At 35.6% G+C, this 18353-nt stretch overlaps 1 protein-coding gene across 7 annotated transcripts in view; it reads left to right on the top strand.

The window, feature by feature from the left end:
• Positions 1 to 18353, top strand: part of ANKAR (ankyrin and armadillo repeat containing) — a 55433-nt gene that overhangs the window by 1357 nt on the left and 35723 nt on the right. For 6 of the 7 annotated variants that reach the window (XR_010919833.1, XM_067549030.1, XM_067549027.1 and 3 more), the window contains exons 2-17: positions 283 to 919; positions 2261 to 2698; positions 3181 to 3344; positions 4672 to 4787; positions 5671 to 5851; positions 6646 to 6865; positions 7896 to 7937; positions 9422 to 9466; positions 10033 to 10240; positions 11153 to 11361; positions 13587 to 13691; positions 14590 to 14834; positions 15074 to 15242; positions 16162 to 16397; positions 16587 to 16746; positions 16845 to 17006. Coding sequence is in view for 6 of the 7 variants with exons in the window: in XM_067549030.1 (XP_067405131.1) it covers positions 322 to 919; positions 2261 to 2698; positions 3181 to 3344; positions 4672 to 4787; positions 5671 to 5851; positions 6646 to 6865; positions 7896 to 7937; positions 9422 to 9466; positions 10033 to 10240; positions 11153 to 11361; positions 13587 to 13691; positions 14590 to 14834; positions 15074 to 15242; positions 16162 to 16397; positions 16587 to 16746; positions 16845 to 17006 (3298 nt within the window). In the remaining variant the exon portion in view is untranslated. The remainder of the gene's footprint in view (positions 1 to 282; positions 920 to 2260; positions 2699 to 3180; positions 3345 to 4671; positions 4788 to 5670; positions 5852 to 6645; positions 6866 to 7895; positions 7938 to 9421; positions 9467 to 10032; positions 10241 to 11152; positions 11362 to 13586; positions 13692 to 14589; positions 14835 to 15073; positions 15243 to 16161; positions 16398 to 16586; positions 16747 to 16844; positions 17007 to 18353) is intronic. The other variant, XM_067549031.1, reaches the window with a different exon arrangement.

Genomic DNA, 18353 nt, shown 5'->3' with positions numbered 1-18353 from the left:
CATAATAATGTATGCCTCTGGTACTAAATGGTGTTTAGTGTTTGATCTGTATTACAGAATACCATGTTGAAGATTTGAGAATTCATACACAGGTGTCCCATGCATTACAACTGAAGACATTTTCAAAGATGTAATGCCTTGAAATATTTTGGAACACCTCATGTATACTAAAATATCCATGTAGAATATTTTAATCTTATTATTTAAGAAACTAATTTTTCTTACAAATATTAATACCTAATTAAATAACTATTATACTTATTTGTCTTATGTTTCTTTAAGTATTTAATTTTAGACACTGCAGAAAGGAACTATTGAAGAATGCTGAGGTCTGTCAAAAAATTATTACCTAGAAACGAACAAGCAGATGAAACAACCTACTTAGCAAATTTAGCAGTACAGAGAAATGCCAGTGCCTTCTTTGACAAATTTGACCGAAGTGAGTTACAGGAATTACTTACCACTACCTTTTGTAGCTGGCTGGCTTCGAAAGATGACATACGCCAACCTTTAGAACTTCCCAGTGGACTTGTGGGTCAGCTAAAAAACATAAGTTTCCCAAATGCAATTTTGCTAGCACCAGTGGTGCCAGATGTACCTTTGGACTGTAAAGAAATCCATCAGATTGTGAGAGAATTGGCTGTGGGAATTTACTGTTTAAACCAAATTCCTTCCATCAGCTTAGATGCCAATTATGATCACAGCACTTCTTGTCAGCTTCCTCCAGCTTACTTTGACACCAGAATTGGACAAATCTTGATCAGTGTTGACTACATGTTAAAAGCACTCTGGCATGGTGTCTATATGCCCAAAGAGAAACGTGTCAGGTTCTCTGAATTATGGCGCTCCAGCATGGATATTGATATAGACGGGAATCCCCAAACAGAGAAAAATATTTTTTCAGAGTTTTGTTCAGCAGGTGAGTAAACAACCAGTTATTTTCTGCTGGTATTTTCAGTCATTATAACCCATTTAAAGAAAAATAATTTTACAAGTGGTAAGTAGTTGGCATATTTCATTATCTGAAAAAACGACGGAGATTTCTAGACAACGTGAAAAGTCATCAAGTTGGAAACAAAAAGAAAAATACTTCAAAGATCAATTTTTCAAAAGAGCTCAGCTCCACGGAGGCACCTATATGAAGTGGCCAAATTTTCAAAAGTGGTCAACACTCAGCAATTCTCTTTGAGGATAATTAGAGTTGTAGGGTACTGAGCTCTTCTGAAAATGTGGCTGTAAATACTTGGAAAAAGTTTGTATGTATGATTTTACAAAGTTAGATCACAACTTTATTTTATTATTTTGACAACTTTGACTTTATTATTAAGATTTCAAATTAGCTACTCTTTTAATATATAATGAATAAGACTTGGCTAAAATAAAAAAACCCTTTTAAACAAAAGACAAAAAACACCTGAGAGAAATCTTGAGGCTCTCAGAAATATGTCTCAAGAACAGCTGATGAGAGAGATTGGTAATGACATGTAGAACCAGGTCACTGGTTGAAATCCAGCTCAGTATGGTATTGATTTAAAGTCATTACTTTTTTTGGTGGTTTATGAGAAATTAGTTGGTGCCCTTAATCCAGTTCCTAGTGGCAAGTATACACATTACAAAACCACACCCAATGTTGGCAGTAATCACTTGATCCAAGTCCTATTCAAATTAATGGGAGAAGTTCTAGTGACTTAAATGGGAATCAGATCAGGTTGTAACTGGCACTCTCAGCAGAGAGGAACTCTGTCGCCCCTAGTGGTAGTCCCATCAAAGAAGAAGAAAGCCACTGCCAAAGGGAGTGAGGAGGAGTGTGCTGCAGCTATACCGCTGACTATTGTGTAGCTAAGTAGAGGGCTTCATTTTTCCATAGCTGTCAATTTAGTATTTTCATGAGCACTACATTTACTCAAGAAAAAGATAATCTGAAAGATGTTGGTGCTATCAGGATGCCCCATGTATCCACAAGAACACTGAGGGGAAAGAGCAGCTGTTACAGGGCAATTCCCTAATTCCCCTCCCCCCAGATATAGTTAAACTGTCGTCTGATTTGATATGGTTTTGTATAGAATAGCAAGGTGATGTTTAATATGTTAATATAAAGATAAGTAGATATTCTGCAATGTTAAAAATAAAAATATTTTGTCAGAATTAAACAGTTGTATTAAATTATTTTTTGTGACAGGCAATATTGTTTTAAAATGTATTTTACTTACATCCAGTAAATATATGGTTATTTATGTTGATTTTTGTGTGTGTGATGTAGGTCTAGTTGATCTTTCCAGTGAACCAGATTTTGAAGGAATCTATGATGAAAATATGAATGAAGATCCAACTTATGACCCTAACTGTTTAGAAGAAAAAAATCTCTTTATGCAGTATGCAGATAATATACTACTTAAATTGATATTTGGTACTACGCAAGTTCAGCAGCATGAAAATGTGTGTAAGTTTGATGCAACATATGGGCTTTCTAATGTGATAAGATTGACTGAGGATTACCTTGACACAGTAACATACCAAAGGTTGCAGCAGAGGCTAACTCTTCAGCAAAAACTCATGAAGAAGCATTTAGAGAAAAAAGCAGAAATCCGTAAGAATATAGAATATCTAAAAATAATGAGCTTTCTGATTCCATTTTTACTTGGCTTAAAAAGAAAGATGAAAATTCCAAATTTAAATCAGCTTCTTCAACCATATTCAGGTAAGCGGTTTATAAAAGACAGGGAATAATTTTAAGTTTTTATTTTCAAATTATATATTTTTCATATAATTCAATTATTTTGAAAACCATTTGAACGTGTTATGTATTCTGAACATTTTAATTGTATAAGAAAGTGAATGTCTTTTATATATGTGGAGAAACTAGTATTTTGTACATTCTAAGACTAGCAATTGCAAACAATTTAATTCAGACTGTGATAGATACTTTGTATGCTCATTGTGTACAGGATACAGATTCCTCACTGATATAGCTCTGTTGAAGTCTGTGAAGTTACACCACAGTTGGATTAGGACTGGAATATTTATTCTAAAATAGTATTACAAGATAATTTCTCAATGAAACAAACTAATGTGTAACCGCTTAGCACCTAAGATTTTTTTGATAGTATTAAGAAATTAATTATATTGCAGCATGTTAATCTACTGTCATGCTCTAAAAAAAGAATGTGCTCTTTTTTGTAGATGATAAAGTTAAGACTGAACGAGAATTGCCTCCATTTGTGCGTGGGCCTGATTTTAAATGCCAACATTTTCATTACCTAAAGAATGAGTATTTTCATGTCCATGGAGGAATTGAATTTGATGTTGGTACACCTTCTGTTGAGGATATTTCAGAAGAGATTAAGGTTTTAGTTTTCAATATCTTTTCGATGATTTATATGTATGTGCGCTCGTAGCTAATACAGTATAAGGGAATATTCTCTTTTGGTAAAAATACCTGTAAGAGCTAACAAAATCATGTGTTCATGGAAAAAGGTGTTATCCTCCAGATCTCTTGGTAAGAGGAATATAGTAGAGCCAGGCTAAAGTAACAATAAAATATTTCCTTACAGTGAATCTTCAGTATCATCAGTTTACTGTTTTGTAGCAAAACTGTTATGTATATTAACATAACATTTAATGCAGAGTGCACAATGCAAGAATTTTCAGGCTGTAACACTTGCATATGAGGGCTTGCATATGACCAGTATTTTTCCTCTTCCCCCCAAAATATACACACATGCACACACATCTCTTTCTCTAGTTGCTTTAGTGTGGCTCTGGCTCCAGTTCTCAATTTTCAGCACACTCCCAGTCCCATCTACATCTATCCCACAGAATTATATCCTGCAGAAAAGACAGGGCTTCCTTTCTGTCCCAGAGCCACAATTATTACCTTAGTATGAAAGCTTAGCTCCATTGAAGGCAATGGGTGTTTATTTCCATTTACTTCAATGGAGCTAGTATCTCACTGTTAGTCTCCTGGACTGTCACCTGTGTGGTCAAACATCTGCTGATTTTGGATAATGGATTTCAGTTTGTTCTGAATCAACCCATTGCTCTAGAACATGGTCAAGATTCCCATGTCATTTTCAGCTTGAATGTTCTTCACAGACTGACTAATACTAGAGTTCAGGGATCTAACAGTACAGAAGTGAGCATACACAGTATGATGACTGCTGCTTCTACCTGCAGAGATATAGATATTGATATGAGACTTCAGTATTGCCCTACAGGATGCATAGCATGCAAGGGACAGAGTGCTTCCTGTGCAACACAGTGAATTGTACTGTATCATGGCCAACCTGAGGGAGAAAATGTCAGTTAAAAGGGCTAGCAAAATCCATTCATTTGATAAGGATCAAACTTCCTGTCTACACAAAAGAGTGTGTGTATGTTAGGTCCAACTATTTCATCCATATCCAATATCAAGACCATTCCCTGAGTGAGACTTCACATTGGGTGTGGATTTAACTTTCAACAATCTCTGAAAGCAGTATGTGTGAATACATGCAAAGTGATTAGAATGGTCTTCAGCTTATATGTTTGGCATAACACAGAAAAGATTTAAATTTATTTAAATTGTTGGGCTCTTAGTGACCCTATGGCTCTCTTCAGTTCTCAGCAATTCAGACAATCACTTTATAAATGTACACACTGCTGTTGGTTAATGTAACAGTTCTTTTGTTCTAGGCTGTCTTTGATGACATACAGAATTGTGCATTGAACCACATAACCCAGTTGTTAGACCCGGATATACCATACAGAGAGTATTACCCCATACCAACCATGGAGTTTGATGGAAAGAGGTAAGGAACATACAGCATACTGCATATTTGAACTATGTAAAACTTGCCAATCTGGTTTATTATTGTTTTCATAACAGTTAATGGATTACTTGTGCCTGCTAACTATAAATCAAAGAAATCACTGTTGTCAAGAGTACCAAGTCTGAGTAGTGTTTGAGAAAATGTGATCTGATCAAAATTAAATTTTAGTAGACTAAATAATGTTCTATTAATGTATTAAAATAATAAAGCCAATTGAATTACTTGATGAATTTTATGTGTAAACACAGTTTTTTAAATCTCATACCCTATCTTGCAAACTTTGGTGAAGGTTTTCTGCAATTATTAAATAGTCTTAAATTCTGTAGAAATATAACTTAAATTTAGGATTCTGTCTCAAATATTAATCCAAGACAATATGAAAAGAACCATGTTTTAAATCCCAGCAGTTGAACGGATTCATACAACTGTATTATAAAAAATAATGTAAAAGTGCACAAAAGACCTGAGGCAAGTGTTTAGTTTTAAAATGTTATTGTTTTTTGTTGTTAATTTTTTGTAATATTAGTGTTCCATAGGTGAGGATAATGTTATGTAAACATTCAATAGCCTTTCTTACTGTTCGTTATTCAGACATTTATAACATAATGATTTTTGGTTGGTATATTTTACCAGTCTTCTGTCCATGACAGTACATTGAAAATATTTTTGTATGTGAAGACAGAGAGCAGGATCCTCAGGTGCTATAAAGCAGTGTAGCTCCAATGGCTTTAAAGGTACCCTTGCAACTTATACCAACTGAGGATCTGGCCTGTGTATTTTAATTTTATATATAAAAGCACAAAGTATACAAAAGAGCTAAAATGGTTCCTTTTAAACTCTTCTGTTTTGTTTTTTGTTACAGCTATTATGTGATTTCCATTGAATTAGAAACTTTTTATCAGCAGCTATATAAGACCGCATGGTGGGGAGCCATAAATGAAATAATAAGCACACTCAAGCCTAAAAGGCTTCCATTAACTGATATCCAGTCACTGGAGCAATTCAAGAAAAGATTTGGTTACAAGAAAGCTATTAAATGCAAGGTATCCTACTTACTGTATAACTGTTTTACTTAAAGTGCATTTATACTCTGGAAAGTGACTCTGTAAAAATGGCTTTATGTTGAATGTCTCTCGATGACTACAGAATAAATTTGCACCGTTTATAGATAAAACAATTATGTTTTTTTCTAACTGCCAGTCCTGAAGATTCCATCTAGAATCTCAAAATGAAGCTGTATTCTTTGAGTCTCAAGCACCATCATCAGTGACAATGATTCTGCAGGCAAAATTCTGTCTTCAGTAACATCTCTGTAACCCCACTGTTTTCACATTCTGTTCTCATTTACAATGAGCAACCCCATTCTTTTCAATGGGATTAAACAAGTATAACAGGACAAAAATTTGACTATGCACTTGTAAGTTGGTTGATTGTTCTGTTGATAATGCATAAACCGGAATAGAAATTAGCTCACTCTCCTACCGTACATCTCTGATGCTGCAGTGTCAACAGGAGTAAAATGTAATAAAATGTTGTTTTGTCTCAAGTAAATAGATGTAATTCTGAATGCACATGGGGCAGATCTGCTGAGTCTTATGGTGCCATTTTCACATAGTCATTTTCAGGGTCCAGATCTTCATCCGGTGTAAATTGACAGACATTTATTGAAGTCAATGGAGTTAAGTGGATTTACACCAGCTAAAGATCTGACCCTGAGTATAGATCTACAATTTAAGGATTGGAGGTTGCCTATTCCCAGTGTCTCCTTTTCCAGTAAATGTTTTATGCCTCTTTGACATTAATATGGTCTATCATTAATCTATTTTCATGGATTTAGAGTTTACCTTATGGTATGAAGTCTGCTGCTGAGAGAGGACTAGCTGCTATCTTCCATACATTTTGTCGTAAAACATCTACTTCAAGTCTCAGTGTTGTAGATGAATGGGGTTATGCTCTTCTCCATCATGCTTCTATACACAACCGTGTGCCAATTATCTGTCAGCTGATTAAATCTCATTTGAATATCAATCAAAGGCGCAATGTTCACTTTAACCAGGGTAAGATATGATGTATATGTCGGGAGGCTATAATTGTGGGGTCCCATGTTCCCTGTCATTTCCATGACCAGAGGGGAGCTGAAACTCTCTGATGTGGGAGTCATGGAAGGAGGGAATACCAGTACAGTGGAATGTTCCTTCTTTTGAAACCCTGTAAAAGCCTCTCTGCAGGAATTTCACAGGGATCCAAGTCTGTGAAGTGAGAAGCAGGGAGCTGGGGAGACCATTTATTCTGCATCTCATTCTCTCCTCATCAAAACCCCTGGACTACAGCAGTGCAAATGATTGCAGGTTGAATTCACATAAACTCACTGGTCTATGGATTCTACACCTTCTTTGGGCATTTCTGGACATCGGCAGTTGGGGGAGCCCATATGGCTGCACTGTTTCTTTTGTCAAGGTACCCAGAGGTGCCATGTGGCGGTATACAGGAAAGGCTCTTTCATGTGGATGGCCTTTGTATCTAGGAGAACTGAGATTGAATTAGAGGACTTATAAGAAAGATATCCAGTATAGCTTTAAAGACTCTAAAGACTCTAAGTGATGATGAATTTACCACTTCCTGATTAAGAAGTTGGACCACTGACCTCTTCCATGGTTGGGAAGGAAGGGGGAATATATTCCTTTGCACTGGAATAACATGTAGGGAAGTATGGGCTCCAGAGTATATTTGGGCAACAGCAAAGTTTCCCTCTGTAGAAATATTAGAAATATTCTCTTTAATCTTTTATTTTGTTTCTGCAACATACAGTATAGGACAAAATGTGCTTTACAACTAATTTTGTAAATTTATCAATCTCTTTTTGTGATCAGCCTGTGCTATTACAGTTGTCACCATCCAGCTTTTCAGTTTCTTTAAATAACTGTATAATAGCAGTATTTCCTGTAGCCCTTTAAGATTCCATTTTGCTTTATTTATAGCATGTATTCAAATATCATTAGAAATATATAGAATTAGAGTATATCCAATATACGATACTATAAAACATGTAGACTGTAGCTAAGGATCATAAATATATTTTTGTTTTAGGAAGACGTTCACAGAAGAGTGAGAATAAGGGGGACAGAGCTGGTAAGTAGTAGATTAAATATTATGAGACCTTTCAGTATTTTTGTTGTTATAAATATAAAGTGTAAGCAAAGAAGAGTTCACCTTTTTCTGAAGGGAAGGGAAGATTTGACATTTTTATGAAAATTAGGAGGTAGGCCAGGTCTTGTCCCTACTTAGCTTTTACTGGGGCAAAATTCCCACTGAAGTCATAAACTTTTTGACTGAGTACATCAGGATGTAAAAGAAAGGTAAGATGAGTGGGGGATGGGTGCATATGACATGGAAAACTGGAAAACTTGATAGATAATTCAGAATTCTACTTAAGTGTCTGTAATTCTTTCATCAGTAGTAAACTAAGTTCCAGCAGGAAGAAGGCAGTCCCACCCATCTCATGGTTACTGTCACTGGGATTTCATGAACACATCAGAGGAAACCTATAGGATCTGCACTGCAAAATTCTACATTTCACTTCTCAGCAGTTCCTCTCTTCCACACCTGCAGTCTAGGGTATAGATTTCATATTTTAGAGTTAATTGGCTTGTTGTCTGCTGTGTTTAGGAATGTGTGGAAGATAGTTAATTCTCTACTAGAGCCTGCTGTTGCAGTTCTAAGTGAATAATTGTTTTGCTTTGAAATCCAAAGCTAAATGCATTCACTGTAATCTTTACTAAGGTAGTGTGAAGCCTTCCTTTAAACTATCTAGCTGTCTAACTGATCCTTAAATATTTCAGAGAAATTTCTTAATATAAGTGATCTCAGCCCATTCAGTGAGTGTTGCAGGTTAAGAGGCTGAACAGCCCTTCATATTTCGGGATGCAGACACTTATCCTGACAAGACTGGAGTTCCATTAATTAAATAATGGATAAGTTCTGTTTGTATAGGTCTTATTATCTGGAACTGACTACTGTTCCTGACTACTGTTCATGTTATTCCTTGACACATTCCCAATTCAAACCTAATATAAGTGGTTTGAACTCCAGTTAAGTACATCTTTTAATCTTTTTACCTTGAAAAAGGAACGGATAGTTAGGAGCATTAGGGGGCTATGCCTTCTCTGCTGGGGTGGAACAAACATATCCCCTATTGTGGAACTGTAGTTGTCCCATAATTCTAAAAGCACAATTATAAACCCCACTTTCTTACTGAGGAGTCTCCAGGTGTGGGAAATTCTCCAATTTCATGGAGCTGATGTAGTTGTCTCGATACCATCTCACTGCAGCCTCCGTTATCATGGGGCTTTTATGCACTGTATTATAAACTTTGCCTTCAGTGGAACACAGCTTAGTATCAGCTTTAGAAAAAAGTATACTATGGCCTCAATACTTCATTAGGCTCCACACAGTCACAGAACCCCTATTAAAGTCACCTAAGCTTTCACAGGTTTCTGGTTGCGTGGCGCAAATTGCAGACTCTGGGTCTGTGATACTACCTGTAACAGTCCTGGGTCTGCCAGGCTTTGAGTGATGTCATTATATCTGATTATGTTAAATATGTTCACTTTTAGGAAAAACAAATTTGCAGGAAAAGGAGACCTCTGTGGAAAGAGCTGGTGAGTGGTAAAGAAACAAAATATTACCTTTATTATCTTTATCTATGCATCATGTGGAAGCATGAAAGATAACACCTAGAGAGCAGAGAAATGGAATATTTTTATTAAAATTAAGGAGTTGATACTTTAAGAAAATGTGTTTCGTTTCCACTCTGCCGAAGTCTGTCCAAGGCTCTGCAAGCTATAAATATAAGATTTTTCCATGACTTATATGGTATGGAAGGCAGAATGTTTTTGTTTGTGTTTTTGGTTTTTTATTTTGAAAAGTATAGAATACTTTATAGAATTATTACCATTGAAATTATAACTTTGGATGTCCTTTAGTTTTAAATCTGTTGATGCACTCAGATGTTTTCCTTTTATCTCAAAAGTTTCAATTTGATATTAAACTAAGACATCGTAGAGATGAATAACTAATACTGTGATGAGAATGGCATGAAAACAGAGCTGATAAAACTGGAAAATAGTTCTGTGGAGATTTTACATCTTATTCTGCAGGCACTATTTAGGTGCATCACTTTGAAAATTTTGCCCATTATGTCATCTTCTTTGTATATGTCCATTAGTTTTAGGCCCTACTGCTTTGCACCTGGCAGCTCAGTGTGGATCCATTGAAGCGCTTAATTATCTCCTGGCCCTTAAGGCAGATTATAAATTAACTGATGATCGAGGATGGATGGCTATACATTTTGCTGCATTCTATGACAACATTTCCTGTATCACGGTTCTCTGTAGAAAAGACCCTGATCTGCTAGAGACTGAAACAACAGCTGAGTAAGTCACTAGAAGAGTTATCACTGTGAAGATCGATGCTTTATCTTTTATATAATACAATGTGCTTGAAAGACTACAAATATGGCACCCATCCTTAAAATTTCAGTCTTGCCATACAAATACAGCCCCATACTGGAAAAAGAATGAGCCTTTCCAGAATGAGGAATAAAATAACAATATTTATATGCTCATATATATGTCTTTAATTACATAGGAGCAACTCCTTTGGTTTAATGGGAGTTATATGCATTGGGGTCCCATTGTCTCTAGGCTGTACAACTTCATTGTTAACATACTCCATGATTATGAATTTTTATTGCTCATGATCTCCTACACGCTGAATGGGTGAAGGTATGCTATGAGTCTTAGAAATTCACAGCCTAGTTTTGCTCTTGAATAGACTTGAGCAGCTCCCATTCAGGTCAACAGAAGTTATGTTTCTATATGAGGTCAGAATTGGGCCCTCAAAGTCCTGAGACATATTTAGGTGGTAGCATAAAAACATTTTTTCTGGGGAAAAGGAGACATTCTGAAATCTTGAAGATGCACTCTCAGCATCATTCTGTCATGATAGTGCACAGATATCTATCCTTGAGCAATATGAACTGAAAGACCCAATGCAATGTCAATGGCAATCAGTGAAAAAACTACCACTGACTTCAGTAGAATTTAGATAGGGCCCCAAGTGAGCCTCAAGTGTCAGAAATCAAATGAACAATTAAAAATCAAAGAAGCAGAAACTGCAAACCAAGACAGATGCATCTGAAGAGAGATCTTATGCATTCACACTCTCATGGATTCCATTTTTTAAAAAATAATTGTTTAGTAATCAACTGAAATAATTATATGAAATAAACTTGTTTGCATACTTACATATTAATTTATATCACAATATGTTTCTGTATTCCATAGATATCATTCTACTCCACTATTGCTTGCAGCCACATCTGGAGCATTAGAAACTCTTCAGTATTTGTTTTATCTTGGTGCCAACTGGAAGAAAACTGACAGTGAAGGAAACAATATAATTCATTTAGCTGTACTGTACTTTCACACAGAAATTCTCAAGCATCTAATACAGCTAGATAATCCAGATCTTCCAGTTTGGAATACTCTTGTAGGTAAGCACATAAATTCTCTCTCAAACAAAAAGTCTTTGTATGATTCACTTTTACCAGTGGTATTTTCCCTAAAATGGTGAAAATGTCTGTAGTTAATGTACTTCCCAGACCACGCTACAAATAATGAAAAATAGAATTTGAATGTTGTGTGTCTAACTTGTGTCTCTAGCTATCCCTGTGCAAGTCCATTAATTTGAGTGGAGTTGCTGAAGTGTTACTGAAGGTAATCTGATCCTTAATTATTATATAATTTGATAAAAATAATACAGTTCCTGCATGCTAAAAATATAAACTATCTACACTTCATGTAGCAAAAAATAACTTTCTTTTGATAATATTTCAATTACCATTGAGATCACTGCATCTTATTTTTTCCAGACACCTGTCTTTCCTACTGTCTTAGACCCCGATCCTACTAATACTTGAGCATGTTGTTAATTTTACCCGTGTGAGTAATGCTATTGAGCTCAATGGGACTACTCAAGTGTTTAAAACTATTCACATATATAAGTGTTTGTAGGATCAGGACTTTGGCATATAATTCAGAAAGACATATTTCCAGTTTCTGCATTATGGTAGCTTGTCCAGCAATTAATTTTTTTTAAATTGAAACTTTACAGCCTCCTTTTCAAAACCATTGGTGTACCCAGAAAAATATATCTGCACTTATTGTGCATATAAATAACTAGGTACTTATGTATGCAGTTATTCAATTGGGATGCAAAGAAGGGATTTTGAAAATTAGTCCCTTCTCTTTTCTGTTTTGGCATAAAATAACTCTTTGGCAATCATTTGGTTCTTTAGCACACTTTATGGTCCTGATCTTACAATGAGATGTATGCAGTGAATTCTTGTGTCCACATGAAGTCTCATTGTTTCCTCACATCTGACGAAGTGGGTTACAGCCCACGAAAGCTTATGCCTGCAGAAATTAAATTTGTTAGTCTCTAAAGTGCTACAGAATTCTCGTTGTTGTTGTTTTCAGGAAGGCTCCACAAGGTTCAACCCATGCAAATCGATTGCAGGACTGGGGCCTTGTCAGCCCCGACTCTTATTTTTTAAAACTGTAAATTCTGATCCATATAAAAATGGCTTTCTTCAGTTATTATATGAAGAGAATTGTCCTTCACCCAGTAGTGAGCTCACTGAGCCAGATCCTCAGCTGCACTGAGGCATGCTGAGCACAGTTGAGGAATATGGAGAGCAAGACCCTCTTTATACTTCTCTGATCCTGGAGCTGCTGAAGACAACCTTAATCTGTGCCAGCTGCCAATGGGGCCATTATTGCAAACAGGCCATTGTGGCAAACAGGGATTGCTAGTATAGGGAACCACAGGCCACACCTCCTGTCCTCGACCCCAGAAATGAGGTGTTCTTGGAACCTAAAATAAATACCATCTGTAGATCAGTAGCAAACTCTTTCTTTGATTATTTATCTACAGAGAGTAGATACTTAATTTGACTGTTGCCATAGTATAATTTTTAAAGTAGACTGCTAAAGTGGATTTACTATATTCGAAAATGTACAGAATATCAAAAATGATTATTTTTGCAAATATAGATCATTGATCACCAAAGTAAAAGGAAATATGAATATATGTAAAATTGCTGGGAAGAAGACAATTATTAGAACTTGGAAATCACCTTAAATATTGACAAGTACAGATTGGCTATTTGAAATTTAAGCCATAACTGAAAATTTGATTTAAAGATAAATTCAGATATTTTATATTATTCCAAGTGCAATCGGAGTAACAAGATTTGAGGGTTGCAGAGAATTCCCATTGACAATAATGTAAGTTTTGCATAGGAGAGGTTTGGTGCCATATGAAAGCACTCATGCAAGAAGAGAAATTTTCCTTTATTGTGGATCTCATTGTAACAAACTGGTATATGTGCACACACATACTCATTCCCATCATAATACATTGCTTCCAGCCTGTGGAACAATACTGTAAACCAGAGAAGTTTTTTTAAAACTATGAGTTCCAACAAGGATTGTTTTTCCTCACCCACATGGAAACATATCTGGGGTAAAATACTGGCCCCATTGAAGTCAACTGAAATCAGTGGAGCCAGGATTTTATCCCTGGAATGGGATATTAAATCTATTAAAAAGGACAACTGAAAAAGTATGTTATTTTTAAGGTCAAAGAATCTTTAAATTTCACATTCAATGACAGCTGAAATGAAAATGTTTTTTAAATGTTTTACCTTCCCAACAGAGATGTTACAGTGTGAAGACTCGACACGGACAGAAATGGCAGTTAGGACCTTGGAAGTTCTCTGTTTAGCAAAAGATTTCTACTGGAAATGCATTTTGGATTCAGGTGATATAAATAGCATAGCAAGTGTACTTGATTTTATTTTAACATCTTAAAACCATAAGTTTTTGTAAAATTAATTGTGCTGTCAGCATTCATTATCAAGAATATTACTGCAGAAACAAAATCTCCAAAGGTGCTATATTCAGCAAATGTGGTGTGATAATAGCAGCTCAGTTCAAAATAGGATTTCATTTAATAAATATTTTATACTTTCTAACATGGGTCACAAGTATTAAAAAGCTGCTCAACTTGAAGGATAATTTCAACAACTTGAAGAGAGGCTTTAAAACAGGGTTTCAAAAGTAAGTAGTAAAAACTGGGATTAATAAGGGTCTGGCTGGAACCTCTAGAATAAAAATGCCTCTGCATTGGTTTAGTACTTGTTCATTTGGCAAAAGTAGTATTTTATTGTAGGTTTGGACCTGGAGGATTCAATCTGTCTGCCTTAGAGGGTTTTTTTGCTATCTTTTTATTGCTGCTGCAGCACAATGTTGTGAATAGGAATTAACCCAGCTCTGGGAATTTTGTTTGCTCTTTAACTTCTACTATACAGCAGTAGAGGGCACTCACATACATGCCATAGCAAAATAGTAGATGCTGTTTTTTTTATTTCTTGTCATCAGAAGTGATTTAAAAATGTGTTTTAATATTGGTGACATTTTCCATTATATTATAATACAGTATTTCTAGGTAGGCTAAATTTTGGGCCTTGGCATGTTAAGTGTCCCTTATTTATTACATTTTTAATATTTAATTTAAATAATTTAAATATTTTTAAATGATTAAATTACTAAAATATTTCATGTAATTTTCATAAAATCCATTTAAAATAAATAATAAGTGATATTGGATGCCTGTCACACTGACTATAATCATGGTTTTGTTTTCTCATTTATTGTAGATGCTATACCCTCTCTGATCAATCTGCTGAAAGGCCAGCAGATCAAACTGGCATGTATAACATCAGGGGTGCTGTGTAACATTTCACCACATATCACCATTTCTAAAGCTTTAGTAGAAGCAGGAGGCATTTCAGTATTAATTGAATTGCTGGGTTCTGGTGAACATGAACTGCAGTCTCGCTGTGCTGTTATCCTATATGATATTGCCCAGTTCGACAATAATCAAAACGTCATTACTGAGCTGGTGAGCCTAATTCAGGAACTGTTAGTTATGTTCATATTCTTTACCTTTTTTAAAAGGACTGAATTTCTTTAAAAACCTTTGCTTTTCTAGTATTAGGTCATTTTCATAGTTGGTAAAACCTATTTGACATTTTTTGTCTCATTCATTTATATATACTGTGACGCACATGGAGTGTAATTGCAATGGCTCTGTCTTTGGGATTGTTCCATATTACAGACATATGCTTTTTCCTTCCCTAGGGTGGAATCCCTCCTTTGGTAAATCTTTTGAAAATTAAAATACAGGATTTGTTAGTTAATGTAATAAATTGTATCCGTGTGTTATGCATCCAGAACAAACGCAATCAAAGCACAGTGAAGGAACATCAAGGTATTCCAGCACTGGTTGAGTTCCTAACTTCACAATCAGGTAAACTTTCATTTTTACACATTCATTTAATATTCTTACTTTAGACATTTGAGAAAAGGAAACTCTCCATATTAGTAATGATTTCAGTACTATTTTTGCTTGATTGTTGTAGGGTTTGATCCAAAGCCACTAGAGTCAATTGTAAGAATCCCATTGACTTCAATGGACTTTGAATCAGCCCCTGTTTGCCCATATTAATGTTTTGCTACTTAAACAGACTAATTTTCCACAATATTTCTATGCAAGTTACATGAAAATTTCCTTCAGATTGGGTAAACCTGTTTACAAATCAGACTTTAATAGAGAATAATTTGCAAACCCTGAAAGAAAAGACATAGAGGGGTAAGTTGGCAGCTAAAAATCTGTACTCAATTCTATCCTGCGCAATTTAATTGATTTGAGTAGAGTTGCATGGGGTGTAAATTGGTGTAGAATTTTGCTAACTATTTTTTCTTTTTAATACTTTGATTGGTTTTCAAAGCTAAAAGCTTACAAGAAGTGTTCTGCCTAATTTCCCATGTTCTTTACCTGCAAAAATATTTTCTTCTTGCAAGATTTGCATGAAATCAAGATAGTACTGCCTTGTACAGCCACGGAGGTTAGCCTACATTAAAGTTCATGGGGGCACATTAGTGATGCAGATGACACTTTGACATTGGATAGATTTTAGATAGGTGTTTGTCAGCATCTGACAATCCATTGCCTTTAAAATTTAGATTTGAAGAATATCCAGAAGTCAGAAACGACTAAATGTTTAGTTAGCATTTTAGCTATCTGTATCAGTAAGCTACAAGTGTATTAGCCCTAACATCTCTCTCAAATACAATTACCACTAATCTGAAATCAAATCTTTTAAGAGAAAAAAAGATAATTTTGTTGGTTCTTATCACCATTTGACTAATACTTTATGCTCTTAAAGATGTGCTTCAGGCTGTATCTTCAGCAGCTCTTGCAGAACTTGCTCGGGGGAATGAGAAGATGCAGGATGCCATTGCAAATGCAAATGCAATTGGTCCTCTGGTTGAGCTTCTCCGTGGAAGGAAAATCAGTGTGCAGGTGAAAGGTGCTATGGCTATTGAGGCACTATCGGATAACAACGCTTGTATACAGAAACAGTTTCTGGCAAAATCAGTAACAAAGTATCTTTTAAAGCTCCTGAAGGCAAGAATTTAATTTTTATTTTTCTAAAATCTTAAATCAATTTGTTTATTAAAAAAAGGGTAAATTCGGCTGAGTTACTTAGAATCATAAGAAAATCCTTGCTATCATGGAGTAAACAGTGTTTTAAACATCTAAGACTTAAAATTCTGCTAGCTAAGGAAAAACATTTTATTTTTTTCAAACCTTCAGGCATTTCACTTGAAGGTTAAAGAACAAGGTGCTACAACCTTGTGGGCACTGGCAGGACAAACACTGAAGCAGCAAAAGTTTATGGCGGAACAGATTGGGTACAACTTTATTATTGATATGCTTTTGTCACCATCTGACAAAATGCAGTATGTTGGTAAGCTTTTTGTTCGTGTTTGTTTTGCATAAATTTGCAAAATATTGGACAGTTTATTGGATGTTCTTCACCATACTTTTTTTGTTTTGTTTTTGAAGGAGGTGAAGCAGTCATAGCTCTTAGCAAAGACAGCAAACTTCATCAAAATCAAATATGTGAAGGGAATGGAATTGGTCCTTTGGTTCGATTGTTGAGAAGCGCAAAGATAGCAGAGGGCACACTCCTGAGTGTCATCAGAGCCTTGGGGACTATTTGTATTGGTTTGTAGAATCTCTTTTGTTTTAAGGTGTTTAAAAACAACAACAGAACAGAAACCTGAAGTGGTTTTGAATGGGAAAAATGTAAGCCAGTATGAAACTGAGCTGAGGTTAGTCCTGCTTTGAGCAGGAGATTGGACTAGATGACCTCCTGAGGTCCCTTACAACTCTAATATTCTATGATTCTATGATACAATATCAATGAAAGTAGAAAATACTTTGTTTAGTATTAATATCTAGTATAGAATTGAAATATAACTTTTCAATGTAAAGAAAAATAATTTGTCATTAACAAAATTCTTGCTTTATTCATACATTAAAGCTTTGTGTACATGACATAATTTTGTCATGGTAACCACCCCTAGCATGTGTATGAAATGCCACACAGAAAATTGCTGTCTGTGGTGTACAAGTGATTACAGTGTCATAGCTGAACACCAAGTGGTCCTTCACTTTACCAATTTCCACCACTGCAGTGCCAATGTAGACAAATAATTTTGGTGTAGTAGCTCAACAGTGTAAATAATCTTCTCACTCCAATCCCCCAGAGCCTCTGCTTAGGTGTGCTTTCTGGTCTGCTTTCTGGAATAAAGGTTTCCAGTAGCCACTTTACTATAGAAATTGCCTGCACAAACCATTGACTTCATCTGTGGTTATTTTGTCAGCATCAACAATTTTTATAGCATTGTTGTTGTTATCCCATAATTGGCTTTTCTGTCAGTATGTTTCAGAAGAAGCTTCTTATGAGCATGCTGCCAGCTGTCTGGGCCCTGGTGACCATGGGGTATATATTTCAGCTGAATTCTGTCTGATTCAGAATACTTTGGTCTATGACTGGGTGTTAGAGTGGCTTAACAAGTAGGCCATTGCTCTATCTGGAAAGCAATGCTCGGACAAGACTTGGGATATATCTACATTGTGTTTTTTAAAAATCCATAGCAGCCTCAGAGCCTGCGTCTACAGACTCGAGCTCATGCCACAATGCTAAAAACAGCAGTGGAGACATTGTGGCTTGGTACTGAAACCTATCCCCAGCTCCAGCCTGAGATTGAATGTTTATAGTTTTGTTTTTAGAAGTGTATCGTTGAGCTCTGTGTGCCAGAGTTTGTAGACCACGGCTCTGAGACTTGTTGTCATGGGTTTAAAACACAGTGTACCCTAAAGGGCAGATGGTGCAATAAAAAAAGTCCACTGATAAGAGCCAGACCAGTGAAAAGAAAAAGTGCATCGCTTTGTGAATTCTTACAGAAAGGTTCTACTACATGGAGCTGGTTACTCCTTGCTGGATATGTACGTGAACTTTACAGCATAAAATCTTTTAGCTGCCTGTCTTGTTCTCTGGTTGTCTGT

The sequence above is a fragment of the Emydura macquarii genome, unplaced genomic scaffold (genome assembly GCF_026122565.2).
Source record: "Emydura macquarii macquarii isolate MOO-44397 ecotype Brisbane River unplaced genomic scaffold, CSIRO-AGI_Emac_v2 contig_1253, whole genome shotgun sequence".
Classification (NCBI taxonomy): domain Eukaryota; kingdom Metazoa; phylum Chordata; order Testudines; family Chelidae; genus Emydura; species Emydura macquarii.
This window is presented reverse-complemented; position numbering and strand designations above follow the sequence as displayed.